The sequence below is a fragment of the Geotrypetes seraphini genome, chromosome 14 (genome assembly GCF_902459505.1).
Source record: "Geotrypetes seraphini chromosome 14, aGeoSer1.1, whole genome shotgun sequence".
Taxonomy (NCBI): domain Eukaryota; kingdom Metazoa; phylum Chordata; class Amphibia; order Gymnophiona; family Dermophiidae; genus Geotrypetes; species Geotrypetes seraphini.
In genome coordinates, this window is record NC_047097.1 from 18,694,903 (window position 1) to 18,706,431 (window position 11,529).

At 40.8% G+C, this 11,529-nt stretch overlaps 1 protein-coding gene across 3 annotated transcripts in view; it reads right to left on the minus strand.

Annotated features, from left to right (window-relative positions):
* SLC24A5 (solute carrier family 24 member 5) overlaps positions 1-11,274 on the minus strand; it is a 38,907-nt gene extending 27,633 nt beyond the window's left edge. For 2 of the 3 annotated variants that reach the window (XM_033920391.1, XM_033920388.1), the window contains exons 1-2: positions 8,616-8,735; positions 6,191-6,370 (exon numbers count right to left, since the gene is read on the minus strand). In XM_033920391.1, the coding sequence (XP_033776282.1) occupies positions 6,191-6,257 (67 nt within the window). In that variant the 5' untranslated portion in view covers positions 6,258-6,370; positions 8,616-8,735. Of the gene's footprint in view, positions 1-6,190; positions 6,371-8,615; positions 8,736-11,158 lie in introns of those variants that run through there. The other variant, XM_033920390.1, reaches the window with a different exon arrangement.
* Positions 11,275-11,529: the final 255 nt, after the last annotated feature.

Below are 11,529 nucleotides of genomic sequence, written 5' to 3' on the forward strand. Positions count from 1 at the left end.
AGTTAACAGGTTACATGCCATTGGGCTACCAAATACAAAATCTTGAGGAAGAAAGGTGAACCTGTTGCCCTATCATATGTCCCAAGAAACCTGTCAACCGGAACGAAAAACCTTGTCTCAATGGGCAGCTTCAAAGAACAGGAGTCAAGGAACCCTCCTGGGCTGTGCACTTCAAACAAGTTGGTGAAAAATGCAGGCCCACTCTATGCACTCGAACTGGGGAGAAATACGCTCTTGTTAACACTCAAAATGACATTGCCTTAACCATGCACTGCAAATGTACACTGGAGCCTTCTGTAACATAGAAACCAAAGCTTGGTTTGAGATCTGTAATCCCAGCTCCACAGACCAAGATTGGAATACCTCTGAATAATCATGCAAAGGCAAAAGCTCCTGCAAAGCCATATGAAGATCAGAAAGAGAGTGGGTAATCCCTCTGGAAAAAAAAAATCCATCAATTTTTTTGGCAGCTGTAAAAAGCAAATGTAAAGCATTATAGGCAAAAATTGTCAAGCCCCCGCATCTCGCCCTTCCAGTAGGTCATCCAAAGACCTAACAGAGCCATCTTCCCTCAGCACCTGGTAAAGAAATTCAAAGCTACTCCACTACTCCTGTTCAGAATATCCCTCCCATCAAACAAGTTTAAAGTTCAAATGTCCCACAACAGGCAAAAGGTCACTAATTTGCAAATTGCCCTCCCAGAAACAAAACAATCCCTTTCACATCACCTGCATAGGTTCAAGATCATATTCCTCTGCCCAAGCCTTTTCGAAGAGCAGCAGTGTATAAACCTCTTCATATAATAACCAGTCTCTACTATGCCGCAAGACACAGGGCTGATAAATCTCTAAGACCCTCTTTTACTAAGCTGCAATAGAGGTTTCTACCATGGCCCAGGACGCTAAATGCTCCGACGCTACTCCAACGCTCATAGGAATTCTATGAGCGTTGGAGCAGTTTTGGAGCATTTAACGCCCCAGGCCATGATAGGAACCTCTATCACAGCGCAATAAAAGGAGGGGGGAGGTGCAGCAAATTTTCCCCTTCTTCTACAAAGCTACGCGGTAATGGCCCCGAAGCCCATAGAGATTTAAAGGGTTTTGGGGCCGTTACCGTGTGGCTTTGTAGAAGAGGGGATTGGTAAATCTAACCCTCCTTTATTTCAAGTCCCACAGAGTTGTTGTCAACTCAATTCTGGTTTCCTATGACCTCATAATATCTGGAGAGAGCTTTCCTCAGGGATGTCAGATGAGGTTCAACGTGGATAAGTGTAAAGTGATGCATGTCGGTAACAAAAATCTCATGCACGAATACAGGATGTCCGGGGAGGTTCTTGGAGAGACCTCCCAGGAAAGAGACCTGGGAGTTCTGATCGAAAAGTCGATGAAGCCGTTCACACAATGTGCGGCGGCAGCAAAAAGGGCAAACAGAATGCTAGGAATGATAAAGAAGGGGATCACGAACAGATCAGAGAAGGTTATCATGCCGCTGTACCGGGCCATGGTACGCCTTCACCTGGAATACTGTGTCCAGCACTGGTCGCCGTACATGAAGAAGGACACGGTATTATCGAAAGGGTACAGAGAAGAGCGACTAAGATGGTTAAGGGGCTGGAGGAGCTGCCGTACAGTGAAAGATTAGAGAAACTGGACCTCTTCTCTCTCAAACAGAGGAGATTGAGAGGGGACATAATCGAAACATTCAAGGTACTGAAGGGGATAGACTAGTAATAATAATAATAATAATAATTTATTTCTTATATACCTAGATAAGGACAGGTTTTTCACCCTCTCCAAGGTAGGGAGAACAAGAGGGCACTCTCTAAAGTTGAAAGGGGATAGATTCCGTACAAACGTAAGGAAGTTCTTCTTCATCCAGAGAGTGGTAGAAAGCTGGAACTCTCTTCCAGAGGCTGTTATAGGGGAAAACACCCTCCAAGGATTCAAGACAAAGTTAGACAAGTTTCTGCTGATCAAGAACGTGCGCTGGTAGGGCTAGTCTCAGTTACGGTGCTGGTCTTAGACCAGAGGGCTGCCGCATGAGCGGACTGCTGGGCATGATGGACCACTGGTCTGACTCAGCAGTGGCAATTCTTATGTTCTTTAATTTAATTTAAGCCTTAAGTTTATATACCGCATCATCTCCACAAAAGTGGAGCTCGACACGGTTTACAAATCTTAAATATAGGAGGAGAGAGGAGAAAGATTTACAAGAGCATTTGAAAAGAGGAGAAGAAACAAAGAGAAAAGATGTTAAGATGAATTAAATAAGGAATGGGTACTTTGAAATTCCCTTACTGTCCCGAAGGCTCACAATCTAACTAAAGTACCAAAGACAAGCAAAATTAGTAAATATTATTAAGAAAATAAAGATAGCGGAAATGAGATACAAAACATCCTAACAAGAATACTTAGAGCTCTCAATATTTAAAACTATTGAAAAACAAAAATGTACATGCCAAGATAATAAAGTAATAAAAAGAAACTAATTAAATAAAATGAATTAAAAGAAAAGCTAAGCAAAATAAATAAAATAAAATAAGGTAAAAAGAAATAGATATAATATATAAATAGGACAAAAGTTCAGGAAGGGCTTGATTTTATTTCCCTCAGTCATCAATGAGTATCGTCTCTAGAGCTTTAGCTGTTTCAAATGGGCAACCGCCATCATCGAGCTTTGTACATCAGCCCTGGGATCATTCTTCAAAGCAGAAGAAGCATTTTCCGACCCTCTGGACTGCTGTTCATCAAATTCAATAGCTTACAGATCTTCCAGCTTCGATTCTCTGCTTTCCGGACAGGACAGAGCAGTTCACTCAGCCCCCGAAGACATCGCAACACACGAACGATGATCCAGTCAGCTGTGGGACATCCGACGCTGCAACACTCCGGTATGACAAAACGGCCATTCTCCAGACCTCCCATCCTGTCGGTGTCGTATTGCCAGTAGGGGATCCGAGCACGTCTAGCTGCAGGGAGATCACAGCTCACACCCATCATCCCAGCCACGACGCCTCCGCCTCGACAACCGCCTCTGTTCGGTGAGCCAGTCACCCGCCGCCGACCTCGGCAGCACTCCCTCTCCAACTCATCACCAATGCCACTCGCCATGGATCGGTCGCCAGGCACAGCACAGGATCGCCAACAAACATCAGGAGAGAAAACAGGCAAGTTGTCAGGCATAACTCAGGATCGTCAACGGTGCAGGAACAACCAGGTGAGAATGAGGCCTTATTGACAGAACAAGGAATAACGGTCAAATCTGAACTGTCAAGTCAGGATCCATAGATGGAATGATAACCAGAATAAAAAACAAAAAAGAATACAAAAAATTATTAAGAAAGAAAATAGTAAATAAATTAAAATAAATAAACAGAAAAACAGCAGGAAAGAAAAACCCCTACACAGAAGCAACAGAGGAAGATTCTGAAGTGTATTAAGTCCATTTATGAAAAATGGTCATTTTAAATAAGTTTATTCTCTCCATCAAAGATAATAGCAATGAGTGCCCCGTGTCTAATTGCTGAAAAGTAAATTGAAAGAGAGCAGAAACATTACTAAAATACAGTTGTCTAGGATCCAGTTGGATGCCCATGTACTGAAAATTACCGGTTGCCCACTGCAAAGGGAAGTCTGCTCCCCCTTATTCATTGCAGATTGGGACAGGTAGACAAAGCTTCAGATTTATCTATGTTCAACTTAAATCCAGAAAAATCTCTGAATTCCTCAAAGCGCTCCAGCATCACTGAGAAGGAATGCCTGGGCTTCATTAGATGAACCAAATGCCAAAAGATCATCCGCAAACATAACTGTCTTGAACTCATGATCCATCAAGAGAACCCCCTCAATTTCAGGATTACCCTAGAACTCCCTAATTAAAGAATCCAGAACCAAGATGAATAAGAGTGGGGACAGGGGGTATCTCTGCCTAGTGTCTCATTCAATATTAAATGGGGCACTCTAAATACCATTAGCACTAATATAAGCTGTAGGAATTTGATACAGGGCCCAAATTATATCATGAAAAAATCCTGAAATGCCACTGCTCTCAAGGACCCCCATGCAGGACCCGCCAATCTACCTGGTCAAATGCCTTCTCCACATCAAACCTGACTAGCAGAGAAGGCTCAGACTGGGTTTGAGTCGCATCCAGAGATGCCAAGATCATTCTAATATTTTTAGCTGCATGTCCACTACTAACAAATCCCACATGAGGGCACACAATCAATGTTGGGGAAAAATACACTATTTATTTATTCATATACCACTTATATCATCACTTGGTTTACATTCAGGTACTTTATCATATTTCCCTATCTGTCCCGGTGGGCTCAAATTCTATCTAGTGTACCTGGGGCAATGGGGGGATTAAGTGAACCCACAACCTCAGGGTGTTAAGGCCTATGTAGCTCTAATCATTGCACCACACACTCCCACACTAAATGATTCATCAGAACCTTGGCCAGCAATTTGGACTCTTCGCAGATTAAGCAAATAGGGCAATAGGAATCCACTAGCATATGGCCTTTGCCTGGCTTGGGCAGAACAATAACCTGCACCTGGCTAAGGGAGTTTTGCAATTTCCCAGTAGAAATTATGGAATTATAATATGCTGTCAGGGGACCAAGAATCTATGTACCCATGATTTTATAAAACTTGGCTCAAAAACCGTTGGGACCTGGGGCCTTCCCTAGCTTACTCTGCCTGATAACCCAATAAACCTCATCAACTATTACTGGAGTATTCATTCTTTGTTCCTCCCTTTCTTGTAGCCACAGTAGTCCTCTCTCACCCAAATTTTCACTACTGCTCAAATCATTGGTGTCATCCCTGGTATATAATTTAGCAAAGAATGTTCCAAACAGATGACAAATATTCCTAACTATGTGTCCCTGATCCTTTAAACAAAGAACACAAGAAGGTCCCTGCCACTGTCTAATCATCTTAGCCAACATACTACCTGGCTTATTATCATAACTATCTAATTGGTATTGGAAATATGTAGCTATTCATTGAGGGTCTGAGTGGCCAACAATTGAGATTGAAGACCATCAGAAGGAAGAACCTTCAGCGGCACCCTCTAAGATCCGGCACCCTCCCCCCCACGATCCAGCATCCCCCCGCTCATGTCGCACCCCCCCTGCCGCGATCTGAAATCCCCCAGCCCCACCCGAACATGGAGACAGCGTGAACTCGCAGGCATTGAGCATGCGCAGATGCTCAAGGCCCAGCAAAGAAGAGGATGCAGATCTTCGGGCACCGGCATGTCCTGTGCGTTGATGCTGGTGCTGGTGGCCAGATGGGAGTAAGTAGCATGTTTGGGTGGGTCTGGGGGATTTTGAATCGCGGGGGGGGTGCGATGCCGGATCGTGGGGCGGGAGGGTGCCGGATTGCGGGGGGTGGATCATGCGGGGGGGGCCTTTGGGGGGAGCAATGCCGATTCTTGGGAAGGAGGGGGTAGAACAGCGCTGCTGGCCTCGGGGGGTTTAGGTGAGTGGGAACGTATCAAGCGAGTTTCCCTTAGTTCCTATGGGGAAACTCGCTTTGATATACAAGTATTTTGGTTTACGAGCATGCTTCTGGAACGAATTATGCTCGTAAACCAAGGTACCACTGTATTACCTAAGTACTTAAGTTAGATGTAAGAAAATTTTTGATTGAAACAGATTTACAAGCATATCAAGAAAGAAATATTTTTTTGCCTACAATAGGTGGACCAGTTATGATATAATCCATGAAACTAACCCCTATGAGAGGATTCGAGCGGAGAGTAGTGCTGCTGAGGTCTGGGAGAGAAAAGAAAGAAAGTAGTGAAATATTGAATTAAGAAATTTACATACTTGGGAATAGTGCTGAAAGGACTATTGATTGTGAGCCCAAATTAATTTAATAAGAAGTTTAACATCAGGTGAAGAACGCCAGACATGGCCCCTGCATGATAACATAAAAAATATTTTGTAGTGTGAACAGATCAGGAAATTAGTGCAGGACGCTTGAACATGTCTCGTGGTAAACCATTTAAACTGTGACAAGCACACACTAGCACTTACCAAAACTTAGTGAAAGGGGTCCTCAGAGAATAAAATAAAGGGACATACAAATCGGGACTGGACTAGACCAATTGGCACCATTTAGACTTTCTGAATGTAAAAGTGACAGGATGGTACTTACAGTATTTTCTAATTACTTACATTCACTGATGATCTCTAAGGAAGGTAAAAAATATTCATCACACACTATAGCCTCAGCTAGGAACATGTAAAGAACGATTAGAATATAGATAATGATCCCTCCGTCTTTTCTCTCTTGCTCTGTGAAAAATCCTCTGGGAAACTCTGATGAAGGTGAAGTGATACAAAGGGTTTCATTTTCTGAAAGGCAAGAACAGAAAGATCTGATAAGCCTTGCAAAGCTGAAGTTTTATTCCTAACTAGTCAATTTACTCTACTAATGGGGTTCGATCTCCCATATTAAAGAGGTTGCAAATTGTGAAAATATGTACCATTTTGTGCAGAGCTCTGTTACTACTGCTATAAAAAAGAAATCCATTCTGATTGCCATTGTTTATTAATCAAGTGCAGAAAGTATGCAGATCATGACTTGTGGAATTTTTTCCATCCTTTTTCTGTGTATGTGTGTGTGTTTTATGTACATATATCTGTTTTTTGTGTGTGTATTTCTATTTTGTTTGCATATATCTGTGTATTGTAGTCTTATGTAAACCGAGTCGAGCTCTTACTTCAGGAGATGACATGACATATAAATCTAAGGCTTAGATTAGATTAGTATCTTTGCAGAGAGTCTGTCTGGGACTCACTCTCTCCAGTCCAGTCCCCACCCCAGACTCGGGTATGAGTCTCCCCTGTCCCCAGTACCTCCTCTGGTGTTGCACTTAGGATGCCTAACTTTGAAAGAAAGTCAGGAGTGTTTAAGAGGAAGGCAGAGTAAAGGACTCAGATTCTCTTCTTCAATTCATCTCCTCAATCGAAATTCAGCAGCCTACCAATACCCAAAGGTATTACCCATTTTGCTATCAGCTGTGTCGGTAGGAAGTCTTGTGAATCTTGAAATCCCCTGATGCTGCTGAATTCCAACTGACACGATGAATTGAAGAAGATAATTTTGCCAAATGGAGTTCGCTTTGGTGCCAGATAAGTCTCTGTTTTTTAAATTTTAATTATTATTATTTATTTATACAGAAGTGGAACCTTTAGTGCTGCATTGGAAGTGACTCTCTTGTCTTGAAAGCCTCTGACACTAGAAAAAGTTCAACGAAGATCTACCAAGATGATAAAGGGGATGGAACTCCTCTCTTATGAGGAAAGGCTAAAAAGGTTAGGGTTCTTCAGCTTGGAAAATAGATGGCTGAGGGAAGATATGAGTGAAGTCTACAAAATCCTGAGTGGAGTAGAATGGATACAAGTGGATCGATTTTTTGCTCCGTCAAAAATTACAAAGACTAGGCAATTCAGAGCTGCCATTACAGAATCTGAAGAGAAGCTACTTATAGAGCACCTTTGAATTTCTCACTACATAGAGTGTGTTGGACTCCGGTTAGATTACAGAAATTATTCTAATAGATCCTGGCACGGCCATCTTGAACCTGGGACATTGGATCATTTATTATATTATTGTCCCTTGATACATCAATTTTGGAGATCCATTTGGGATCAGGTAAACAAGTAATGGAAAATCCAGTGGCACTAACATATGACACTGTGCTATTTGGCACTCTCACAATAATAAACTTCTTTTTATTAGGACAGGGGTTGCCATACAGCTTATTTTAAGGAATTGGAAAAACTGGGATAGATTGAATTATACCTTTTGGTGGGAGTCTCTCGGTCACATTTTAAAAATGGAATGTATTATAGCTATACAACAGTGACATTACAAAAAGTTTCTGAAGATTTGGGAGCCATTGGCAAAGTTTTGCAAAGAGTGATTGTTGATTTTGCTCTTTGGTCATACACGTCCAGGGTGGGTTGGAACATATTTTTAATTTCTTAATTTGAGTGTACTTTTTGAATATAATTATGGGTGGGGTGGGGTGATATATCTATTTGTCATAGATTACAATTTTAATTGTATTTAAGTGCTTTTATAGTGTAATATAATTGTATTATATGTTGCACTTACTTATGGCTTCAAAATGAATAAAGATATTTAAAAAAAAGAAAAAAATAATTTCTCACTATTTGATTCTTCCCTGAGATTGGGGGGTAGAGAGTTCCAAATTTAGTGGTGCTGTTACGGCAAATGAAGTTGTACAATGCATATGAAAGGTCTTGAGGGAGGGAATGAAGAGCACATTTTGAGAAAAAGATCTTAGATATCTAAAGAGGTAATTTATCAATGAAGGATGTCTGTCTAGAAAGGAGTGCTTTAAAAGTAAGTAAGGCAATTTTGAAAGTGATACGGTGAGAAATTGGGAGCCAATGAGCAGTTTTAAGAAAAGGGGTGACATTTTGGGGAACTAGTAATCATTTTGATGGAAGTATTTTGAATAAGTTCTAGGCATCTGATTTCCTTTAGCAGTAATCCTTTATAGAGGGAGTTGCAATAGTTCATATCCTATTTTAAAGATAGATCTTCTAAAGTAATCTTCAATAATACCTCATCTGAATCCTTTTCATGTAAGCATGGTATTCCGCAAGGCTCTATACTATCTCCTTTGCTTTTTAACATTTTTTTAGCACCTCTTCTGACTGTTTCGCAAGCCATCAGTTTCACCACATTTGCTTATGCGGACGATGTCCAACTTCTTCATTCTATCGATTTAAATAATAAGGAAGAAGTAGTCCTCATTAATCACAAATTAGAAAAAATTAAATCTTGGTTCGATTCTAATAAACTTTCACTCAACATTAATAAATCTAAACTAATGATCTTTCCGCTAAAAGAAGATACAACACTTCAGGCTCCTTGAAACTTGAATCAACCCCTATCAAAACTGTTCCAACTTTAAAGCTTTTGGGCGTTACCCTCGATAGTAAATTTTTGTATCATTCTCACATTAGTGCAGTCATCCAGAAATGTTTCTATCGACTGAGAATGATCCATTCCCCTTCAAAGTTACTGGAACCTGCCGCACTGAGAACTTTAATTCACTCATTGGTAATTTCGTGTATAGATTACTATAATGCCCTTTATAAGGGCATTACAAAAAAGGAGATTAGACGACTACAGATCGTCCAAAATACCGCTATTAAGATCATTAGCGGGGCAAAGAAATATGATCACGTCTCCCATCTTTTAATCAACGCTCATTGGCTGCCAATCTAACACAGGATTAGTTATAAAATTTTACTTTTAACATTTACAACCAGAATGAATAACCAACCCAATTTTATTAATAGTCTTTTAATCCCGTATGGCACATCAAAATCCCTTCGCTCAACTTCTCAAAATCTTTTAGTTATACCTTCATTAAAATCAATTAATACTTTATGCACCAACAACTTTGCTGTTACTGCCCCTTCTCTGTGGAATTCATTGCCTACATATCTTCGTTACGAATCTGATAGGATCTTTTTTTTTGGATGGGGGGAGGGGATTGAGCTTATTTCTCTAGAACCTTCAATCCAATGTGGTTCTTTGAATCATTGGGCCTGAAATTTAGCAGCATTTAGGAAGCCAGGAACGACTTCCAGCTGGCTAAATACCACTTAGTTGGCTATTTGCCGATATTCAGCGGAAGATAACCGGTTATCTCCTGTTCAATATCCTACTCTCTGGATTGGCCTTTGTTATGCAACAAAGCCAGTCAACGCCAATATTCAGCACCTGGCTAGCTAAAGCTAGTGACTGAAAAACATCAAAACATAAGAATAGCCGTCTAGCCCAGTAGCCCGTCTTCATGGTGGCCAATCTAGGTCACTAGTACCTGGCAAAAATTCAAATAGTAGCAAATTTCCATGCTACAGATCCATGGCAAGCAGTGGCATCCTCCATGTCTGTCTCAGTACCAGATTATGGACTGTTCCTATATTTTTCACTGTTTTGCCTTAGCCAGGAAGCTGCTGAATATCAGCTTGGTTGGCTAAGTCTTTGGTGGTAAACTTGGACTTGGATATTCAATGTCGGTGGCTGGATACGATTCCAGCATTTAATATCTGGGATTGCCATGGATTGCAGGAGACAAACGGCTATCTCCTGTGCTCTGAATATTGGAGGAATTATGTCTTTTCGTAGTTTTGTATAATTCTTTCCAACTGGAAAAAAATAACAAAAGTTGAACTCTCATTTGTTTTTTAAATACTGTCTTCTCACTAGAGAATGACATGGTGACAAAATTCATCACCGTTCCCGTCCCCGCGGATAACCGCGGGACATAATCCCATGTCATTTTCTAGTGTCTATTTCAACCTCAGTCCTTCTACACCAGCATTCTTCAAAGCAAAGCTTGCGGGTCAGTGGTTGTGCCCAATTATACTCTGATTCTTCCCTCTCTCCTTAAAGAATGACATGGTTTCCCACGATTATCTGCGGGGATGGGAACGGTGATGAATTTTGTCACCGTGTCATTCTCTACTTCTCACCACAAGTGCTGAATTTTTTATTTTTATTTTTTAATGTTTGCAGGAGACACTTGAATTCTATTCCATCACTTTTTTTTTATATAGCCTCATGACTGAATTCTTACTTTTCAACTTAAGCATTTTAAACTTTACTTTACTAAAAGTTTGTAAAATTCTAGTTTGAATTTGGAACATACGAGGGGGTGCTGACAAGTTCTCAGCCCAACCAACCAACTTCCTAAATTCTGAGCATTATTTTGTCACTGTAGTGCCAATTTGCAGAAACGAAACTTTATATTTTGACACTGTTTCAGATCATTGATTGAACCATATCCACGCCATTTTCTTCTTGGTTGGGCTGAGAACTTTTTAGCACCCCGTTGTACTAAATACATTTAAGTTCAGTAAGAATAGAATGTTAAGATCCTCCCACTTGACATTTTTGAGAGGTTTGGAAATAAAATAGAAAAGACAAAAAAAAAAAAAAAAAAGTTTAAGCCAAGTAGCCTGAAAAGAAATTAGGATCTATGAAAAAAAAAATAAAAAATGCTAGGATAGTATGAGACCCCAGGGTTTTCACTTGATTAACATCAAACAGTAGAGGAAACATGCAAAATCAGTCATAGGCGACTAACCAACCTGTGTCTCGGCGAGCTCTTAGCAAACTTTGCCAATTTCCTGCAGTTGCGGTTTTGTGAATCAGATGGACTGTGACATAAAGCAGGAGAGGGAGACCCAGAAGACAGAAGCATATCCTTAGGCTAGTCCCCCTTTTTGGAAAAGTGCTCTGGCTCATGATGGGATCCCTGCTAGGGAAAACTAAAACTCTCTATTTCTCTGCTCTGCCAAGTACTGAGGGAATGCAGATTAACCTGGATCATGTGAGGAGGAGACCTTGCTCCCCCCCCCCTGTTCAGAATCAAGACTGCCCCAGCACTGGTATATATATATATATAAAAAAATGAGGCATTTGTCCATGCATTCCTTTGGGACAAGAAAGAAAGTTCTTG